The sequence below is a fragment of the Apodemus sylvaticus genome, chromosome 13 (assembly GCF_947179515.1).
Source record: "Apodemus sylvaticus chromosome 13, mApoSyl1.1, whole genome shotgun sequence".
Classification (NCBI taxonomy): Eukaryota; Metazoa; Chordata; class Mammalia; order Rodentia; family Muridae; genus Apodemus; species Apodemus sylvaticus.
The window spans coordinates 68,225,505-68,248,704 of NC_067484.1; the positions used below are offsets into that span (position 1 = coordinate 68,225,505).

General features: G+C 46.0%; 1 protein-coding gene across 27 annotated transcripts in view; it reads right to left on the minus strand.

Moving 5' to 3' along the window:
• Window positions 1–23,200, minus strand: part of LOC127663694 (protocadherin gamma-C4) — a 159,691-nt gene that overhangs the window by 22,567 nt on the left and 113,924 nt on the right. The window contains exon 1 of one of the 27 annotated variants that reach the window (XM_052155330.1): window positions 10,444–13,048. The exons of 22 other annotated variants lie outside the window; for them this stretch is intronic. In XM_052155330.1, the coding sequence (XP_052011290.1) occupies window positions 10,444–12,873 (2,430 nt within the window). In that variant the 5' untranslated portion in view covers window positions 12,874–13,048. Of the gene's footprint in view, window positions 1–1,060; window positions 3,242–3,490; window positions 3,623–3,840; window positions 3,912–10,443; window positions 13,049–23,200 lie in introns of those variants that run through there. 4 more of the 27 variants (XM_052155357.1, XM_052155356.1, XM_052155358.1 and 1 more) reach the window with 4 other exon arrangements.

A 23,200-nucleotide genomic window follows, 5' to 3' on the forward strand; every position in this document is an offset into this window, starting at 1 on the left:
CAGCAATGTCAGTCGAGAGCTACAGAACTTAGCTTTTCTGAGGCCCAAGACTCAAAATGGGACTGAACAGCACAGCTCATGGGAAAGGTAACGTTTCTAGGGCTGATCTAGGCTCCTCTGGAGGGACCAGAGGCCACAATGGTCCCTAGGTTTTATAGTTTCACTGAATCCAAAACCCCCTAAAGATTCTCAGACTATGGGGGCAGAGGGGAATGATAATGGGATGTAAAGGTGAATAAAAGATTCCCAGAATATCTGTCTCTGTGAGTTCTCTGTCAATTTTCTGACACTGAGTGACCAACTACCTACTACTTGCCCCTAAAGAGGTAACAGATGCCCCCGTTCCCAGCTCACTGCATCTAGTCCACATCCCAGTGGGGAATACCAGGAGTCCCAGGGGAAGATCTCTGCTACCTCTTTGATCTGCACCGCTCAGCTCCATTGCCTCTGTCTTTTTTTTTTTTTTTTTTTTTTTTTTTGACATTGCTATTTTTTCCCCCAAATAAACAGTTCCCTTCACACTGGGCTAGAGAACACCAGACAACATGGGGCAAAAGACTTTTTAGTCGACGACCATCAAACCAGTTGGAGGTGGTAAGCCAGGGTCAACATTCTCCAGAGCACAGCCCTCTCATTCAGAAAGAGCAGGGGAAGCGGTCCTGGGTGTAGGTGATGTCCTGGCCCAACCCACACTTACGCAAGACAGAATGGATTGATTGATGCTCCTGCATTCCATTATCATGCTTGCACAGTGGCTTGGTTCTTGATAACCAGTTGTTTTTATGTCTTACTCTCAAAAATAAAGACATTACCCCCCCCCCCACACACACACCCTTTCTGAGTTCTAATCTATGGGCTTTACTCATCCCCAAGTTCTAACCGCCAGTCAATTCAGAAACCACTTGTAGAGTACAGCATTTACAATATAGTTACTACTTACAAAAATGGCCGCATCCCTATGGGCTCTACCAGGGAGGTCAGTACCCTCTGGCCCTTGGCCCAGCCATATGGCTGGATCGCAATCACCCTCCAGCATTGGCTGAGCCTGCAAAGGTCTCACCTCTAGCCCATAGAGAAGATCAGAGGGTGGACAGCTTGGGCGCACAGGCTCCCCTGCCATAGGTGCACTGGGTGACTTCACCATCATGAAGCTATCACTCCGAGTGGGCGCAGAAGCCAACGGTGTACAGCCATGAGAGTGGCCTCCCACGTCAACAAACTTGATAGGATCTTCGGACCCTAGCTGGATTCGGAGGATCCCATTGGACGGAGGAAGCCCCTCCCTCCTCCGAGATCTGGAAAGACAGGCACAGGTGCCAGCAGGAAAGCATGTCACTCCACAGGCAGCCCCACGAAGACACTTAGAGAGCAGTGCCACAAAAGAACCAAAGGAGACGAAACAGATCGCCACTAAGGACACAGCCAGGTAGAGGGTTAGGCGGGATTCTCCTTCCCTGGGGGCCGAAGATTCTCGAAGATCGGGGACAACTGGATGAGTGTCTTCCTCTAAGGACACTAGGAGAGTAACCGAGGTAGAGAGTGGTGGGCTACCACTGTCCTTCACCACAATGACCAGCTTCTGAGGCGGGAGGTCAGCTGGGATGGGAACAGCAGTCCGTACTTCCCCAGCGTATCTGGAGACTGCGAACAGGCTGGGATCTGGGGCCTCCAGGAGCTGATAGGAAACCCAAGCGTTGTAACCTGAGTCTAAGTCCACAGCCGTCACCTTTGTGACTAGGTGGCCGGCGCCAACTGATGGCGGCAATGCTTGGGGACATAAGGAACCAGGCCTGGCCCTGGGGCGTAGCACTGCTGGGGCATTGTCATTGAGGTCTAGAACGAACAGGCGCACTGTCACAGTGCTGCTGAGTGGTGGGCTGCCTCTGTCTCTGGCCTGCACCTCAAACTGCAATGTCTGTGTCTGCTCATAGTCAAATGATCTAGTGGCGTGAACCGCTCCGGTCTGGGGGTTCAGAGAGATGAAGGAAGAAGCTGACACATCGCGGTTTCTGGGCTCTAAGAGAGAGTACGAGATTAGTGCGTTTAAGCCAGAGTCTGGGTCAGAGGCTGCGAGGGAGCAGAGCAGGTCCCCTGGGCGATTGTTCTCAGGAACAAACACCTCATGTGACCTCTGAAAGAACGAGGGTGGGTTATCATTCACATCTGAAATATTGAGGAAAATAGTCCTGTGGGTACTCAGGGGAGGGTTCCCGGCATCAGAAGCGGTAACCATGATGTCGTAACTGGATCTGGCCTCTCGGTCCAAGGGTCCTGCTGTCACGAGGGAGAATTGGTTCCTGAAGGCAGACTTGAGGGCAAATGGTAAGTGGTCAGGAATACGGAGGCTCACATCCCCATTTGACCCCGAGTCAGGGTCCTGCACACTGATTAGTGCTACCACAGTGCCAGGCTCTGCGCTCTCTGGTAGAGTCCCAAGCTCCGAGGTCACGGTGATATGGGGGGCGTTGTCGTTTACATCTAGAAGATCCACCCTAAGGCTGCAATGCTGCTCCATGGCTGGAGAACCCCCATCACGAGCCCTTATATCAAATTCATAATAATTCTCACTCTCAAAGTCTAGAGGCCCCTGAAGGGTAAGCTTTCCAGTAGTGGGATGAAGGCTGAAGAGGTTTCTCACGCGGTCAGGGGTGTGACCACTAAAAGAAAAGGTGACGTTACCACTAGGTCCCAGGTCTGGGTCTGAGGCATTGAGCTGGATGAGCACCATGCCCGCTGGCGCGCTCTCCAACACGCTGATCCTGTAACTGGATTGCTGGAAGGCTGGGGCGTTGTCATTCACATCCAGCACTGACACCCGGAGCTCTGCGGTGCCGGATCTAGGGGGGTTCCCTCCATCCACAGCAGTCAGCACCAGGCGGTAGTCGGATTGCTTCTCACGATCCAATGGCTTCTCCAGAAGCAGCTCTGGGACCAGGCTGCCGTCGCTGCGCTTCTTGACATCCAGGGCAAAGTGCTCATTGGAGCTTAGTCTGTAGCTGCTAATGGAATTGCTCCCAACATCTGCATCCTGAGCCTTTTCCAAGGGGAAACGCTGTCCTGGCGGAGCTGCTTCCCCGATTTCCAAGTCCAACTGCTGCCGCGGAAATCGGGGGGCGTGATCATTCACATCTACGATCTCAACCTCCGCTCGGTACATTTCCAAAGGCCCTTCGGTTACAAACTCCAGGGGCACGATGCAGCTGGCACTGAGCCCACACAGTGCCTCTCGATCGATTGGATTTTTGATGAGCAGGGCTCCGCTGTCCAAATCCACACGGAAGTGTCTTTGGTTCACCTCTCCAGCGACCTGCAGTCTGCGAGCGGATAGACTCTCTGTATCCAGCAGAAAATCTTGGGCGACATTCCCTACAAAAGTCCCTTCCTGTGACTCCTCTGGGACCGGGTAGCGAATCTGCCCATAAACGTAGCCCAGGTGGCAAAAGAGGAACAAAAGGGTAGCCCCCCACCAAATTTCTACCCAGCTTCTCACCGTGCTGGGCATTGCTGCCATCCGCTAATTCTCTACTTGGTCCGGAGACGCCAAAGAAGCTGACCCGCCCCTAACAGCCACAGCAGCTGGAGACACCTATCTCCCTTCCCCGCGCCAGGTCTGGCGCGGCTCCGCCGGCGCTGCAAGGGTTACGCGCCGTTTTTTGCTGGTGGCGGGGTAGATTTGTCTGCCTTTCATTACCCGATTGGCAGGCAGCAACTCCTGGGCTCAGCCAATAGGCTGAGAAGAGAATGTCCCAATAGCAGCAGGGTTAATGCGTCGTAGCATTGGGAGGAAACACACACATACAGCCCCCCCAAAACAAACCCCCCAATACAATAAATACCAACGTTTCTTTCGATCTTCCTTCTGTTCAGTTCGCATTTGTGTCCGTGGGTCGTTATCATTGTGGAGAGGCAGAAATCATATATGTATTCCCCCCCCGCTAACACATCAATTCACCCCGCCCCTTTTCGCGGGGAAAACAGCTACCTCCTGAGCCCTAGCAACCTGCCGCCCAGGAAAGCTAGTGGCCGTTTGAGACTGGTCACTTTGTTCAAGCCAGTGTTGTCATCAACCAATATTCTAAATGAGTAGCTTCCATTTCAGGCTGGTCGTATTAAAGCAACAGCCTATAAGAAGCGCTGCATGGTCTCAAAATTCTGCTCCTCTCCAAATCACCTCTCTTTGTAGAGAAGGCGTACACATTAATGAAGCCAATTAAATTTATACAGCATACTTTTTTTTTATATTGTAACAGAAGGCACAGCAGAAACCAAACCTCTTATTCAATATTTGCTACAACAGGAAGCTTCCATTCATTGGTCTCAAGGACAGTATGAAGTAGATGGCGGAAACGGAATTGGGAGCCAGTCCAAAATTGTGAGAATTCGTCTCTGGGCTTTCCTCGGGACTAGCTCTCATTACCTGGCAGAACGCTAGTGTTCACAGACCAAACAGCTTTGCTGAATGATAGGGATCAGCCTCCACCAACATTGTGCCTACAAATCCTCTTTATCTGACACCACAGTATTCATGATGTGTTGTTAATTACCAACAGAGACCTTTTCAAAAGAACGAGCCTTTTTGCTTAGCCCCAGGGGACCTCTTGTAGCTGGCGACTTAATCTCGCCCCACCCCCACCGCCATTCAGACCTCTTAGCAGCCTGCCTACTAACTTGCCCGAGCTCAGGAACAGCACATGGTTTGTGCCATAGGGGTCTGAAGGCTGTACTTCTGACAGCAAACACACCAGAGGAAGAAAATCTCAGACAGATCTAAGTATGAGACATGTTAACTCATCCAAAGCCTTGCCTCGAACACCAATAGCTACCAAAATCAGAAGCAGATCAAGGGTTCCTATCCTTATGATCTTTCTCACTATGCTGAGACCGACACCCAACATTAACATCTCATAGGAAGAGATGTGGCAATTCTGCGTTCTTATGTAAAGGCAAAACAAGCTCCTCATATCAAAAATAGAAAACCACAAAATGACAAAGCTGCTGGACCCTCCTCCATGGGGACAGTGCTCTACCAAAGTGTCGCTGACAGAACCCGTGGTCTCAGGGAGTCACCTACCAAGTCGCCTAGATGTGGGGTGGGGAGGTGAGCAGGGAGGAGGAGCGGGAATAGCTCTGAGGTATTCCCATTCTTTGTTTCTTATATCAACTAACAAGCCTCAAGTCTTTATGCAGCCATTTTCTCCAATCTGCACTGCTTCTGCTGCCTCCAGCCTCTCCCACTGACCTCAGCTATTGCGATAGCTGATGACTGGTCTGTTTCCAACCCCAATGTCTGTCATCCATTTCTCCTATGGCTGCCAGAATAACCACCAAGACAATAATGATGGCATCTTGTGTGTGTGTGTGTGTGTGTGTGTGTGTGTGTGTCTGTGTGTGTGGTGTGTGGTATGTGTGTGTTTGTGGTCTATGTGTGGTGTGTGTGCATACATGTGTGGACTGTGTGTGTGTTTGTGGTTTGTGGTGTGTATGTGGTATGTGTTTTGTGTATGCATGTGGAGTCTCTGTGTTTGTGGTGTGTGTGGTGTGTGCATATGTATATGTGGTGTGTGTGAACATGTGGAGAGTATGTGTGTTTGTGGTGTATGTGTGTGTGGTATGTGGATATGTGTGGAGTCTGTGTGTGTGAGTGTGTGAGGTGTGTGTGCTATGTGTGTAGTTGCATATATGTGTGTGGGGGGAGTGTGGTATGTGTATGGTGTGTGTGTGCGCCCATGTAGAGAGAGTGTGGAGTGTGTATATGTGGTGTACATGTTTGTTTCTGTGTGTCTGCTGTGAGTGTGTGGTGTATATGTGTCTGTGGGGTGTATGGAGTATGTGTATGTGTGCTGTGGTATTTGTGTGTGTGTGAGTGTGTCAGTCCATGTGGGAGTGTGGTATGTGTGGTGTGTGTGTGTGTGTGTGTGTGTGCACCCATGTGGAAAGTGTGTGTGTTCTGTGTGGTGTGCGTCTTTGTTTCTGTGTGTGTTTGTACATGTGAATGTGTGGTATATGTATGTATGTCTGTGGGGTGGGTGCATGTGGTATGTGTGTAGTGTTGTGTGGTGTGTGTCTGTGTGTGTGTTGTGTGTTAGACTGTCAGTATGTGTGTGTGATGTATGTGTATGTCTGTGTGTGTCTGCTGTGACTGTGTGGTGTATATGTGTCTGTGGGAGTGGTGTGTGTGTGTAGGGGTGGCCTCATTAGAGATCAGCCTTGAAGAATCAGTCATTCTGAAATGATGATTTTATATGGGATTAGAAAATAAAACAACCACCACCAACATTCTGACATGACCCACAGGTCATTCAGGATCTAAAACCTTGATTATCCAGACAGACTGTTTTACACACACTTCAAGGTTCAGCAATAATGAATTACCTTTATCCCTCTGCATGGCATTGCCTACAAAGTCCCTCCTTGGCTCCTTTTCCAATTTGGTAATTGAAGCTTTAGCTCTTCATTCAAACCATCACCACTGCCTCTATAAAGTCTGGTCTTCCCCAGGCTGACTTAGGTGTGTCTTCCCCTTTGCTTCCACTGTTGCTTGTAGAAGACAGAACACCATCCACCTTCCTCCCTTCTTTCAGACAGGGTTTGTGGTGGACAGTTTTATGTCAACTTGACACAATCTAGAGCCATCTGAGAGTCAGGATCCTCAAATAAGAAAATGACTACTTAAGATCAGCCTGTAGGGCATTATCTTAATTAGTGATTGATGAAAAAGTGTCAGGCCATTGTGGGTGGTGGCATCCCTGGGCAGGTATTCCTGGGTTCTATAAGAAAGCAGGCTGAGCCAACCCATGGGGAGCAAGCCAGTAGGCAGCACCCCCTATGGCTTCTACATCAGCTCTGCCTCCAGGTTCCTTCCCTGTTTGAGTTCCTGCCCTTATTGCTTTTGATATATGGAAATGTGAATGAAATAAACCCTTTCCTCCCCAAGTTGCTTTTGGTCATGCTGTTTCATCACAGCAATAGTAACTCTAACTAAGACAGGGTTTTACTATGTAGTCCTGGTTGGCCTTGAACTCAGAGATCTGTGTCTCCCAACAACTGAAGCAATTAAAAGTGCATATGACCATGCCTGAATTCATTATCTTTTTTTTGTATGTCTAATGCCTCTGGTATCCTGTGTACCATAAAAGAAGATTGTCTTTTCATCCTTTATAGTGTCTAGCACATGGGGATACTAATATACCATGAATATCCACATCACTAATTACTTCAACAAATACTGCTTAAAGATTTACAAGTAGGTATTATATTTATGTCTTGATGAAGGATCTGAAGTTCAGACAGGAAAAAGACTTATTTAAAGCTGAAAGAGCAGCATATGTGGTACTATAGGGTATTGCAAGTTCACATTAAAACAAACACAGTCTGCTTACTAGAATTGGCACGTCATAAAACCCTAATTCCACCTGTCCTTGATTCCGTCTTTTATGCCTGTGATCGTGTGATTCTCCTGCTCCTGGGTTGTTTGTCTGAGGCAGTTTCACTGTGTAGGCTCTCTTGGAACTCATGGTGGTCCTCTAGGCTTGCTTCGAACTTATAGACGTCTGCCTGCATCTGAATGTCTTCCAAATGCTGGGATTAAAAGCGGGTGCCACCATGCCAGGTTCTACCACCAATTTTTGTTTGTTTTAGTTTAGTTTTTAGAGATCTTATTTATGAGTGTGTGTGTATGTGCTTGCATGAGTTAATACACACCACATGCATGCAGGTGCTTAAGGGTGTCAGGTGCCTTGGAACTGTAGTTATGGGAAGCTGTTAGCTGTCTCATGTGTGAGGGGGAGTGGGATCCAAACCTGAGTCCTATGGAAAAGCAGCAAGTGCTCTTAAATCGCTGAACCATTCCTTCCTTCCTTCCTTCCTTCCTTCCTTCCTTCCTTCCTTCCTTCCTTCCTTCCTTCCTTCCTTCTTCCTTCCTTCCCTTCCCTCCTCCTCCTCCTCTTCCTCCTCCTCCTCTTCCTACTCCTCTTCCTCCCCCCTCCTCCTCCTCCTCTTCTTCTTTCTCCTCCTCCTTCTTCTTGTTTTTTGGTTTTTCGAGACAGAGTTTCTCTGTGTAGCCCTGGTTGTCCTGGAACTCACTCTGTAGACCAGGCTGGCCTCAAACTCAGAAATCTGCCTGCCTCTGCCTCCCAAGTGCTGGGATTACAGGCGTGCACCACCACGTCCGGCCACTGAACCATTTCTTAAGCCCCTTTACCTCTAGGTTAAAAAAGCTTTATTGAAATATAATTGAAATATGCAACTCACCTATTTGAAGTGTACAATTTAATGACTTTTTGTATATCCCTCTATACTAACTTGATGAAACTCTTGCCACAGTTTAATTTTGAAATATATTTGTGTCACCCTAAAGAGCCAGTTCCTATTGCTCAGTTCTACTTTCAAAAACTAAGCCAGGCGTAATACAGCACACCTATGATACCAGGTGGAAGGTGGAAACAAGAGAATCAGGTCAGTCTGGGCTACTTAAGACAGACACACACACACATGGTTGAAAAGAGCAGCCCAGATGCTAGCGGTTTAGGAAAATGTCTCTTTAGGTGGCTGAAACGCCATAGTATACCTTACATACAATGCCCTTACATACAATACAATTGATCCACGCAATATTAAAAAATTTAAAGCTGGACAGCGACCTGATAGCATTTTTGTTTTTATTGGGGCTTGGTTCAATAAAGTTGGTTTTTGGCTCCTGGTCCTGTGAACATCAGAAGGATAACGACCCTCTGCTTCACACAGTAAATGATGGGCTAGCAGGTTCTAGGGCAAATTTGAGATGCTGTCTGTGCTTCAAACCTTTTGAAAGGCTCCTGAGTGATTTTAAGGGGTACCTGAGTTTAAGAACACTGTCCTAGGCTGACAGAGGAGTAGCTTTCTGTATGCTATCAATCACCCTTCCTCAGCTTCTTCTTTGCCAGTTTAGGCTGTCTTCATATTTTCTCATTTCCAAAGAGAGCTGAAGCTTTCGGACAAAGAAGTGCTAGTAGTAATCTTAATAGTAATAGCTAGTAACGCTTAACCATCATGACAACCAGGCACACGCAGAATAACACCAATTGTCCCAACAAAACCCATGTTGCTTCCTCTTTGCACGCAAGAAGCTTAGAAAGGAGACTGAGCAGTATGTGGTCAAAGACTCAGGTGGTAAGTGACAATCCTCATTTGCCAAACCTAAAAATTGCCAGCAATATCAAGGCAGTGGTGACATATGCCTTTCATCCCAGCAGAGGCAGGTGAATCTCTGAGTTCAAGGCCAACCTGGTCTACACGGTTTCAGGACGGCCAGGGTTACACAGAAAAAAAAATCTGCCTTAAACAAACAAACAAATAAACAAAAAACCAAAGCAAACTAAACCAAACCAAAGAACTTCCAGCAATACCGAGCTTAGCTACCAGATAACGGAGGTTCTCCTACAGTTCAAAGTGTGTGTAGCCTGTCTCAATAGGAAGCCTTCAAAGTTGCCAACATTCCATCACACATGAATGAATGCTTTACCTTTCTAAGGAAAAGAATGAATCTCCCTTTCCCTGTAGGTCCACACCCAGCAAGACACAGTGCTGGAAAAGGATCAGAAACAATAGAGGCTTTTCCACTTGATGTTCTTTTGGGCCATCTAGATTTATTTTCAAAATAAAAATTTACCTTCATAATTGAAATGATTAGCCTTGAGTATTATTATTAAATTTCTGTCTTTATATTTTTATGTATTTTCTTCTGTGTTTCCTATGACACTCATCATTAATGTTATAAGATATTTGGTAACATGCCCCTTATTTCCAGTACTGGGTTTGAAATGAATTTAAAGAATGTCCAGAGTTTTATAAATTATCTGAGAATGAGGTACAAGATTGCACAGGCTAATGGAGGTTATTAAAAGAATACTAGTTTTAGAGGCAGGTGGATCTCTGAGTTTGAGGCCAGCCTGGTCTACACAGAGGGTTCCAGGACAGCCTCAAACAAACAAACAATTCCTAAAACACGTTAGTTTTTATTATAGAAGCTGTAGCAGGTACTTGAAAGGTGGCTAGACAAGGTAGCTTTTCTACTGACATCAGCTAGAGGTGTTCAAGAGCTCCTTTCCCAAGCAAACCCCACCAAGCTAGGCTCTGAGTGCTGAGATGAGGTGCCTGCCCTTAGCACGACTGGTTAGTTGTGATGGCAAAAGGGTGTTGAGGGTGTGAATTGAGTTCACAAACCGAGTCAGGCAAGGATCACCGTCTTGACATAGGACCACAAAGCACACTCTAGCCAGCCACTTCCCCCTAAAGGCACTGTTTGATCTAGGAAGGATAGGTCGAAGTCTGAAAGCACGCTCAGAAAAACATCACTATCGGTCAAAACAACAGCAACAACAAAACAGATCCATCCCATACCTCTCTGATCGCGGGACAGGGATCCCAAGCATCAAAGCGTTTCAGAGATGACTTGCTAACACTTACCTGTCCAGGGGGGGCGCTCTCTGCACCCAACACCTGTCTATAGAACACGGGATCACAACTTCGCAGCGTGTTCTGGCGGCTGGCCAGTGGGCTGGCAGCACCAGGCTTCTTCAGCAGTGGGTCGCTGCGGCGAGAGTCCGTGGTGAGGTACACCTGATGGTACAGGTGCGGCGGCATTAGGCCTCCTCGCACCGCGTCTGCGTGCAAGGAGGGCCCTGGGGTTCGGTACAGGGAGCTCACTGGGGCTCGGTAGAGGTCCCTAGACCGCTTCCACTTGTAAACTTTGAATATGATCACTCCCAACACTGTAACTGCGAATCCCACTGAGACCAAGATTAGAGAAAGGAGTAGATAAAAGGTGAGATTTTTGTTCTGTTCTCGGGGAGCTGAGCCAGGAGGGAACTCGGCCCGGGCTTCCGGAGACTCCTCTGTTACTGACACAGTCAGGGTGGCGGTAGTGGAGAGCAATGGGTCTCCATTGTCTGAGATCAAGACTGTGAGAATCTGCCTTGGTGAATCTGTGTCCTGGACTGGGCGGGCAGTGCTGATCTGACCCGTGTGAAGCCCCACGGCAAAAAGGCTCTGGTTGGGGGCTCCCAAGAGGCTGTAGGAGAGCCAGGCATTGTGCCCTGCATCTGCGTCCCAGCCTACCACCCGTGAGACCACGTGGCCCGCAGCTGTACCTCGAGGCAGCATCTCCACCGAACTCTGGCCAGGCCGGGGATACAGGACCTGGGGGGCGTTGTCATTGCGGTCAGTAACAAATATGTTCACGCTGATGTTGGTGGCCAAGACCGGGGTACCTCCGTCGTTTATATGAGCTGTTAGTTGGAACTCTCTCTGATCCTCATAGTCCAGGGGTACTAAGGTAGTCAAGACTCCATTGTCACGATTTATTGTGAAATAGCGACCCACGAGCCCAGTTTCCGCTCCTGGTTCCAAGAGAAAGAAGGAAAGGCGGGCGTTGGGCGGGGCGTCTGGGTCCCAGACACTTAGGTTTAATATAGGAACTCCGGGTAGGTTATTTTCCTCAACATAAACGTCGTAGGAGGATTGGGAAGCCTGGGGGGGATTGTCGTTAATGTCGGACACTTGAACCTTAACTGTTGTAACTGCTGAGAGAGAGGGGGTTCCCGAGTCTCGAGCTGTGATGCTGAGATTGTATTCTGGCATGGTCTCGCGATCCAGGGCAGCGCTGGTTTTTAAAGTGAAGTAATTCTTGAGAGAAGAAGTCAGGCTGAAGGGGAGACCCGGTGGAGCCTCGCAGGTCACCAGCCCGTTCTCTCCAGCATCCAGATCAGTCACACTGAGCAAAGCAATGACAGTTCCCAGAGGGGCATCCTCAGGGACAGGGCTGTATACGGAAGTGACTGTGATCTCCGGGGCATTGTCATTTACGTCCACAACCTCTACCAGTACTTTGCAATGCGCTCCTTCGGGATTGGCACCTTTGTCTTTGGCCTGGATGTAAATTTCATGGAGTTTGGTGTCTTCGAAGTCCAGGCGACCCTTGATTGTCAGCACCCCGGTTTCGAGGTCTAAAGCGAATAGTTCCCGCACCCCAGCACGATTGTGACTACCGAAGGAGTAAACGATTTCTCCGTTGAGGCCCTCATCCAGGTCGGTTGCACGGACCTGGGCGACGCGCGTGCCTGGGGGTGCATCCTCCCGGACGCGCGCACGATACAAAGACTGATTGAAGGCAGGCGCATTGTCATTCGCGTCCAGCACGGTGATGCGAATTGGAAGGGTGGCGGAGCGAGCTGGGGTTCCCCCATCCAGCGCGGTCAGTACCAACTGGACACTTGGCTCCCGTTCCCAATCTAGGGCGCGCTCCAGGACCAGCTCCGCGTATTTCGTGCCGTCTTCTCGAGTCTGCACGCGGAGCGCAAAGTACTCATTGTGGCTCAGCTCATAGGTTTGTAAAGAGTTGCTCCCCACATCGGGATCGTGCGCGCTCTCGAGCGGAAAGCGCGTCCCCGGCGCCATGGCCTCGCTAATCTCCAATTTCATTTCCCCGGTGGGGAAAGAGGGATTGTTGTCGTTGATGTCCTGGACCACCACTTCCGCGCTGAACAGCTCCAGCGGGTTCTCTACCACTAACTCCAGAGTTACAGTGCAGGAGGGCAGCGTCCCACACAGCTCCTCTCGGTCCAGTCGATCGTTGACGAACATCTCTCCAGTCTCCCAGTTCACCTCAAAGAACCTACGGCTAGCTCCGGACACCACCCGGAGTCTGCGGGCCGACAGACTGGCGAGATCCAAACCAAGATCCGTGACCACGTTACCCACGGGGAACCCCCTCTCTCTCTCCTCCAGGATCTCATAGTGAATGATGGTGGAAGCCTCGGTCAAGGCAGCTAGCAGAAGCAAAACTCCCACCGTTCTCCCGGGGCTTACCAGTCCGCTGCTCCGGGCCTCTGCGACCATCTCACTCAAAAGCAGCTCCTCTTGCCGGGGTCCAGGTGGTCCCGGAGGTTTGGCAGAGAAACTTTCAGCGGGTTAGCGCTTGGGCGCTGGGCGCCGAGTCCGACATGGCTTTCTGGGCGCCGCTGATTTGTTCGCCCGCTGTTCAGTCTCTGCCTCATCCCGGGGCGCCGAAAGGGGACGGGCCCAGGCCGGATCTCCAGCGTCTTCATTGGCCGACAGCGGCACACAGAGTCCCAGCCAATAACTGCACGAAGAATGCGCTAGCGCCGGGTTCTTTGAGCAGGACACGCGCTCGCGCCAGGAACTTCACTTTCCTCTGGCTCCTTTCCAGAGTTTCCTGTCCAGGGCTCGGCCAGCGCCAGAGGAGCAAACCCAATGCGCGGGCGGATCGGTCCGCCTCCCACCCCAACCAGGCCCATTAAACACTTTGATCGTTATCTTTTATCACAAGAAAGGGGAGTGATCCAAGCTGAATATAACACAGCGGCGACTGGCAAACCCAGAGCAAATTGGGTCTGTGGGAGGGCAGAGGAAGCAGAGGACTCTGCTCGGAAGGAGGAATGAGTATTTCTGGGGAGATTAATTATCATTTTTATGGGCTGTGAGATATACGTAGCTTACAGGTAGATTCTGACTTCGCGCGTATGGGGGTATATTCTCCAGAATACGTCCCCTCCCCCAGACCCCACAGTTTAATCTCTTTCCAAACGGAGGCTAGAATTCCTTACTTTCTCAGTAGAACAAATCAAGAGTACTACTATCTGCTTGCCTTAACTCTGTCTTGAGATTTTAAAAATAACATTAAGAAATGATATCCTTTAACACTGGATGCCATCACTGTTTTCAAGAAGGCTTTTTAAGGAACAAAGGCAATGTGAAATTTCCCTGTCTCTTTCTTTCTTTTTTTCCCAACCGTGTAATCACAATTGGTTAAAACATGATCTCTCAGATACTCTGTTCCAGGATTTATCATTTTCCAAAGGTTCTGAGTTCATGTTGCATTGCTAATAAAGAAATCTCCCACAGAGAGAAAAGGGGAGGGGCAGGCCCTATGGTACCCAGGACCTCGCCTAATGTGATGGTAGCAACACTCTGTAGACTCACTAGAGAAATACAAAACTTTAGTCACAGAATAAAAAGCTCTGCATTTAGAATTGTAGACACTAACCCCCCCCCCACCCCAAAGCAATGATTAGAACAAGGAACATAGCTACGGAATGAGTTTGGCTGTGTGTTTTGGACAAGCCGAGCAGATGAAAGTGCCTGGTACAAAGTTAGCCTCAATTAATGGCGGAAAGCAATCCAGTCGGTGCTACATGTCAAGTGTCAGGAGCCTCACACTCTTTCTAAATAAACACCTCGTCACTGTCTCTGTTCTGACCTGTAACTAAGTCTTAATCACATGCAGTGAGGGAGATACCCAGAAAAGGGATTTTTTTTTTCCTGATGAAATGAAAAGCTACATCCTCATTACTAACCCTATTCTCCACCCCACCCCACTCTAGAGTTTTATTTATTATTATTTTTTGTTTTTGTTTTTTTGGATTTGGTTTTTTTGAGACAGGTTCTGTGTAACCCTGGCTGTCCTGGAACTCACTCTGTAGACCAGGCTGGCCTCGAACTCAGAAATCCGCCTGCCTCTGCCTCCCAGAGTGCTCACCACCACCGCCCGGCCATTCTAGGTTTTTAAGGTCAGATGAGGAGGCACATGCTTGTAACCCTGAGGCAGGAAGATTGTGATGTGCTCCAGACCAGCCTCCCCCTCCAGAAAATAAAATAAAATAAAATAAAATAAAATAAAATAAAATAAAACAAAACTAAACCAAAACCCAGTGTTAAATACTTAGATGACAATTGGCTAGACTTCCAAGAACTGTGATCTGCATTAAGGAGGTGGTTATGTCAGAATTCAGATTCTGGACTACAGTCCAGCTACTTGCTACTTACTTGCTACTAAGTGTGAGAACCAGTGTCATAGGCAGGCACTGGGGGCTTGTCAGAGTGAAGAAGCTGCACTTTACCAAAATACCTGGCTGGCGAGAAGACACATTAAAGTTTGATAAGAGCTAAATTTGGTGGATTACTCAGAGATGCGCCGATTTAACTTTTTTTTTTTTTGTCTGTTCACTATCACAAAAGTCACAATTTAAATTCTGAAAGCTTGAAAGCATTGAGGGTAGAGGATTGGGGGTTGAATCCAAGGTCTTATGCATGTTAGACAAAACAAGTGTTTAATATCTGAGTTACACGTTCCCAGACACAGAAAACCAGCTTTTAAAATGTATGCCATTCTCCTTAATAGTAAGGCTCCTTGATAACTCTAAGACCCCTTCACAAACCAGCAGATATCTCTGAGATTCATTCTCCACAGTAGGTAGAATAGGCTTCTCCAATATCCAATTAGGTCATATATTTCTCTCAGATACTCCTTGATAGCACAGCATGGTGTTTCTCTTGTAGTACACCGCATCCTCACTCACCTCCACTCTCCCAGTCTCTGCTCCACTGCAGTGCTTCCAATGCGGTCATCACCCGAAAGACCTTTTGTGCCCCAAGGCCTTCATCCAGGCTATTTCCCTCCCAGAAAAGCATCTTTTCCCTTGGCTTCCTTATCTTCCAAACCTTTTATGTCTCAACAAACAAAATACCAACCAGCCAACCGAACTGGGGTCTAGCCTAGAGTATCCCAGGCCCTGGGTTTGATGCCCGCACTGAAGAAGTCTGGGCTTCTAGTGTGTGTGTTTCTAATTAGTGTGTGTTTCTAATCCTAGCTCCTGGAGAGTGAAAGCAGGCGGGTCAAGGCTTTATCACTGGCTACAAAGAATTTGAAGCCAACCTGAGTGATAAGATACTCACTCTATCTCAAAACAAAATACACAACAATGTAAGGTTTCAGTTAAAAGCAGGATCCTTTATTTTAGCCTCTTGGGATACCTAACACAACTTAAGATTTCATTGATTTTTTTTTTTAAGTTATACTAATTATACAAAGTAAGGGGCATTGCTGTGACATTTCTATATATGCAGGTGATGGGCATTTATTATCTTCCCCCCTACTAACCTTTATCTTTTCTCCTGTTTTTCCCACCCAACTCCTCAATAATCCTCCCCTCATTATTATTATTATTATTATTGGTTTTTTGGATTTTGTTTTTTCGAGACAGGGTTTCTCTGAATAGCCCTGGTTGAACTGGAACTCACTCTGTAGACCAGGCTGGCCTCGAACTCAGAAATCCACCTGCCTCTGCCTCCCAGAGAGCTGGGATCACAGGTGTGCGCCACCACCACCTGGCTCCTCTGATTTTGATATTCACTCCTCTCTCTCCATCTCGATGTAGTACTTGTTTTTACAAAGTTGTTTCATTCTACCTAAGCAGAAATACTAGGAAGCACTGATGAATTAGATTGCATTAAATCATCTTCTAAACATGTATACCTCTCCCATACAAAAGATATGAAAAGGAGAAGAAATCACTAGGACAGGAACCATACCATTTTTGATGATGGCATGTATTCTCCTCATGCCCTATCACATAAGTACTGTGTGTGTGTGTGTGTGTGTGTGCGTGCGCGCACACATGCACACTCTCATAATGAAGATTTAAATGGTTTATTCACACAAACTAAGCACATACCATGCCAACTAACTACACTGCAATGCTTTCCCCATTATTATTATTATTATTATTGTTGTTGTTTTTATGGTGTTAGGAATCAAGCCCAGGAGCCTTGCAGCAGGCAAGCACCAGCACAGGAATAGTTTAGTAACCTGAGATTCAGGTTGGTTTGGGATGTGCACACAACCATCTTCTAATAATAATGTGCTTGGCAGCCAGAGACCTTTACCTGCATACACTATGCACATACACATCTCTCTGAATAATGTATCTAGCAACTTATTCCCAACACAGGACCTCCATCTGCATCGAGTTGCATGCACCCCTCCCCCCCACCATTCTGAACAGAGGAGTAAAAATTTCCTCCTCTTATAGACTATCAAACTTGGACAGATTCTCTTCAGTTGTACTCCATGTTTGTCATGGTGCATGAATGGAAAGGCTGATTCCTCCTAAACTGTTTCTAGGTGTGTGTGCAATAAGGCAGAACTGTGTTCCTACGTGAACTTTTAGGTATGCTCCCCTATTTAACACATTACCCCTGTGCATAACCAGGCAGGCACATAATTAAAATCAGATGCATTATATGAAGGGACATACACAATAAAAATGGTCACAACCTAATCCATCAACCAAAGCAGAGAACCATCCAAACTATGCCCCTTAGCAACCAGCTCCTCCTACCCCATAAAAATAAGCCCCAGGCAATAACCTGATGTCCTTGAGTACCTCCATTGTGATAGTCCACTGTCAATCTTGATGATACAATATTTTCTCATCTGTACTATTCCTTTGCTTTTGAATAAAGTTTCCTGGTTACTTTTGCAGCCTGTGTGTGTGTGTGTGTGTGTGTGTTTTTTTTTTAATTCTTAAATAAGAGACAAAAAACCTGGAACTCCTCCAGCTCAGACCCTAACTACTGGTAACAATATCAGCACAGGAGCTGGCCCAGTGCTCTGCTTCTGAGTCCACAATACCAGGTCCCAAATCTTTTAAAAAAAAAAACAGTTATTTTTATTTTATATGCATGAATGTTTTTTGGCTGCTTGTGTGTACACCATGTGTGTGCCTACCGCCTTGAGAGGCCGGAAGCAGACACTGGGTCCTCTGAACTAGAATTACAGGTGGGTATGAACTGCTCTGTAAGTGCTAGGAACTGAGCCCGGGGTTCTCTGCAAGAACGGTGGGCGCTCCTAACTTCCCAGCCATCTCTAGAGACCCCCAATACTTTTAAATGTAATTAATTTCACATTAATGTCATAGTGACTAACTGTAACATAGCCAAGGAGTATAGACCTATACACACACTTATTTGAGTGCAGTCATTTTCTCTAGAGAGCCGCTGGCTCCAGTGCTGGAGACTGACACGCCATCAGAATTTTCTAACCTCTGTCTTTTATCATCTCTGTTTTATCATTTCAGGACATCTTGCGACCTATGAGATATAGCAAAAATAATTTAAAAATAGGAAGAACAGATGGTGAGGCTTTGGCATAAAAAAGAATCAGCTTCCAATTCTGGATGTTACCTTTGTAGTTACTTAACTATGAAAATTTTATTATTTTTATTTTTAATATATTTTATTCTTGTGGAGCTGGGGATTGACTGTAGGGCTTTGAACATACTAGAGAAACATTGTTCCTCTGAGCTACAAAGAAACTTCTATTCTCTTTCTTTGTGAACTAGAAATAATAGTGTCTGCTCTATACCTACAGGGACCTGAATCCACTTCGAATTCTTTCAGTAACCATACTTGGTTACTTATATGGTATTTTAGAACGCACACACAGCTCAAGGATTTTTAACGAATTCATTCAACCAATATCTTACTATCCTCACCCTCAGATTTTCCCTCATACAGTTTTTTCCCTTGTACAGTTTTTTTGCCCTACTTTTAACCTCCAGGAACCCCATATCCACTCTCTGTCTTTGTGGCTTTTGCCTTTTCAAAAAAAAAAAAAAAGGAGCTTAAACCCAGGGCCGGCTAAGGCAGTGCTCTCTCTTCTCACTGAACCACACCTTTAGTTCCATGGTTTTGATTTTTATAGAATTTCTCTTAAAAAGGAATAGCAGACAGCCATTGCAGGGCATTGACCCCCAGAGAGAGAAAGAGAGAGAGAGAGCGCGCGAGCCCTGGAAAATTGGGCTTCACTGAGGACAGATAAATAGAAGTGGAGCGGGCTGGGCATTGGTGACGTCACAAAGAACCGAGGAGAGGTGGGGCAGAGCACCACGGCTTTCTGAAAGGCAGCTGTTTAGCTGAACGGAAATGTGCCACAGGAAAGAAGAAAGCTTCATGCAGGGAAAAGGGAGCCGGCCCAGACAAAAAACAGCAAGAAAAGGAGGGCAAGGAAGATGAAGGAAATGGATGTGATTAAATGTGGTCCCAGCACCGTTTTGTATTTGTTTGTTTGTTGTGTACAATGCTACCCCTCCCCCCTCTGCTGGATACAACACCACTTTTTATCTACTTACATTATTTATTATTATTATTATTATTATTATTATTGATACAGGGTTTCTCTGTGTATCTCTGGCTGTCCTGGAACTCACTTTACAAACCAGACTGGCTCCAACTCACAGCTCCACCTGTGTCTGCCTTCCCACTGCTGGGATTAAAGGTGTGTACACCACTTCCCAGCTAATATAATCTTTTTAAAGAAAAGATTCTGAAGAAAGAAACTGTGTCAAATATGTTTCTAAACTGAAATCTCCCAGCCTCCTCCTGAGACAAGGTCTCGCTGTGCGGTTCTCATTGGCCCAGAACTCACTATGTAGACCAGGTTGGCCTCAAAGTCACAGAGACTGAAAGACATGAGTCACTGCACCAGGCCTGCAGTGTGTGTGTGTGTGTGTGTGTGTGTGTGTGTGTGTGTGTGTGTGTTCCCAATACTCTATCCCAGGCTTCACAGTAGCCACTTAGGCTGCCTACGATTGGGGTTGCAAACTGACATAAGAATTTAAAGCTGCCAAAATTACGTGGGGATGGTACTTTTCAGTGTTCCCTGGTGATGCTTATATAAAGTAATTGTTTTGCTAACTGACACCACTTTGCAATTGAAAAAAAAAAAAAACCACTTCAGCATCAGCTGTTTTGTTGATATTCTGAGTGTTTCCAGGCAAATGTATTTTTTTTTTTTTATCGGAAGGAAAGGAAGAATGAAAACACGGACTGTTCTGGATCCAGCTTCTTGAGCATAAAGTCAGCTCCAGTGTTGATTTCACCCTTGCTTCCCTTCTATTCTTCCTCTAAATTTTCTCACCTAGTAAGTGGTACTTCTAGTGGGGTTGGAAATTCAGAAGCCACATTTTAGCATCTTCTGCGTCACCACATCTAGTTTATTACCCGTCCATACCAATACTGCTACCTCCAAAGTGTGGTGCACCTGTGTGTGTGTGTGTGTGTGTGTGTGCTCATGTGTATGTGTCCATATGTGTGTGTGCTTTGCTTCACAGTCCTAGAAATTGAATCCAAGGCCTTATGCAGGCTAAACAATACTCTATAATCAATGGAATGCCAGTCCCAAAGGCATGTGTGTGCAGTTAAAAAAATAAAATATATACTACCACATTTGGCTTTCAAAGTATATTTTGCTTTTAAATGTTGACATTCTATTTTATGTGTACGGATATTTGTCTGCATGTATGTCTGTGTACCCAAGGAAGCCAGAAAAAGGTATTAGATTCCCTGAAACTGCCATTACAATTTGGGAATTGAACCCAGGACCTCTAGAAGAGCAACCACTGAGTTACCTCTCCAGGCCCCCAAAGTATATTTTAAAACTACCAATCACTTCCTCTGTCAACTGCAACCATCTCACTCAAAGCCCCTTTAGACACTAGGATACTTTCCTTTCTGATATCTTTACTCTGTCTTTCATTTCCCTTATAAAAACCTGAGACTTCCTCCAGATATATGCATTAAATATGCACCCTCCTGGCTGAACAGTGCTCGACACTAAAACTGACTATATAATTGTCTGTGCTAATGTAAAATAAAATTAAGGACTTTGTGGAATTATGACAACAGGGAATTAACCCTAGGCGTGGGCCTTTCAAGTATGGGTCCTTCCTAATGTAGAGCTCTGTGTGACTTAACAGGCCCCACTCACGAGGGTGCCTCTGCCTGAACAGCATGCTAAGGTCAAATGAGGAGATTTGAGGAGAATCATAATAAAGATAGATAATCTTATTATCAAACAAACATGTATCCCAGGTTACACAGGTGGGAGGTTCAAGGATTTGGTGGAAAATATGAATGATTTAACTTTAATATTTACCTCAAGTTTACCTGACTATTTTAGATGTTTTGGTCTGAAAAGATGATCTGCACATTTAAATAAATGTTGTAATATCTCCTTCTGCCTACTCTCAGAACAAAAAGGAATCTCATAAATATTGTGGGGGCAGAAGAGACAGCTCAGAGGTCAGAAGCGTGAGGACAAGGCCTTGGATCCTGGCACCCACATGGTGGCCATAGCCACCTGCAATGAGCACACACACACACATGCACAGACACACACACACACACACACACACACACACACCTAAATAGAAATCTGAAAATATTTTGGGACAATAATGGTTATAGAAGTCAAAGCGTTTGTGTTTGCTTGCTTGTTTTGAAGCAACTTTCACTGGGCCCAGGCAGATCTGGAGCTCACTCTATAGCTGCAGATAACCTTGAGTCGTTTTGTATTGTTTTGTTTTTCAAGACAGGGTTTCTCTGTGTAGTCCTGGAACTTGCTCTGTAGACCAGGCTGGCCTCGAACTCAGAGATCTGCCTACCTCTACTTCCCAAGTGCTGGATTGAACCGTGTTAACCACACCCCACCCTCCCCCCAACCCCCCACCTCCCCACCCCCGCTCCACAGACCTTGAGTTCTTGGTCCTCCTCCTCTTTATATCTTCTGAGTAATTCACTTCAGTGCACATCATTAACTTAGTACATGAAAGTTGCTATCTTTTTGTTGTTGTTTTTTGAGACAGGGTTTCATGGTGTAGCCCTGGTTGTCCTGGAACTCAATCTGAAGACCAGGCTAGCCTCAACCTCAGATATCCCTCTGCCTCTGCTTCCCAAGTGCTGGGAGTAAAGGCGTGTGCCACCACTGTCTGGCTGAAAGTTGCTATCTTATATTATGTAGTATTATGTAATTTTATTTTACAATCATTTATGCATGGTGTGTGTGTGTATGTGTGTGTGTGTGTGTGTGTGTGTGTCTTGAGTTCTTGATCTTCTTGCCTCTCCTCTATCTAAGTGCTAGGATTAGAGGTGTGTATCATCATATCTGGCAAGAAAAAAATTAAATGTATAAATAGACTCAAACATATGAAAAGCTAATTATATTCACACGATGAAATATACTAATTAAAGCCATTTTGAGATGTGTAAATCAGACTAACAGAAATTTACAGCTTGACGACACACTGTGTAGATGAGACTTAGGGATAACAGGCTGTTTAATTTAGTGAAGGGATGTAAAGTAGTGTGGCCCGAATGGAGCAAAATTGTTACACCTTTGCAAGGCTTCACATACATTTGCTCCTTAATCCAGAAATTATGCTAATATAAATTTAACCTGACTATACATCTCAAAAATTAAAATAAGGGTTGCAGATGCATGCCTTTAATCCCAAACTCTGGAGGCAGAGTCAGGCAGATCTCTGTGAGTTTGAGGCCAGCCCGGTCTACAGAGTGAGTTCCAGTACAGCCAAGGCTACATAGTGAGATCCTGTCTCAAAATAAATAAACATTTAAAATCTTAAAAAAATAAATCTTAGCCAGACAGTGGTGGCTCACACCTTTAATCCCTGCATTCTGGAGGTAGAAGCCAGTAGAACTCTTTGTTTGAGGCAAGCCTGGTCTACAGAGCAAGTTCCAGGACAGCCAGGGCTGTATAGAGAAACCTTGTCTCAAAAGACAAAAGAAAATGAAACAACAAAAATAAGTAAATCTTTAAAAGTATATGCATATAAGTGTATCAGATTATTCATTTTAGAATCATTTTTAATCACAGAATATTGGGAACGACCTAAATGACAGATTATAGATGGTTGAGACTGAGGTACGTGCATATACAGTAGGACTTGTAAAAATGTTTTAAAGATGAAGAGCCCTATAGGTTACCATGATTTCTAGGATATATAATTTTTGCTTTTGATCATGTGGACCAAGCTACATCATTATAACAACAACAGCAGCAGCAACAACAACAACAACACCAGTAAAAGGAAATGAAAAAATGACTGGCCATGGTGTTGCCTCCTGCCTGATAATCGGAAAATCATCCAGGACTAAATGGTGGAATGTAAGAGCCGGCTCACGTAGGTTATCCTCTGAACTTCACAAATACACAGCAAGCACACACACACACACACACATGCATGGACACAAGCACACACACACACAAACACACATGTATGCATGCATGCACACAAATTTAAAATTGTTAAAAAAAGAATCTAGATAAGAATTGCCTTGAGTCTTTGAACATGCAAATTGATATTCCACTAGAGCTGGACATGAGTGAACACCATGGAGATATAAACTGAAGAATTTTTGGAGATCTTGGGGGCCTTGGAATGAATGCATAGCTTCCATTCAGGTAGAACACAATTCCTTTTCAACACTCACATCAATAAAGCAGGTCAAGATTCAGTAGAAGGGTTAAGTCATAGGCCAATCCTAAGAAACCTCATGAGCATGAACC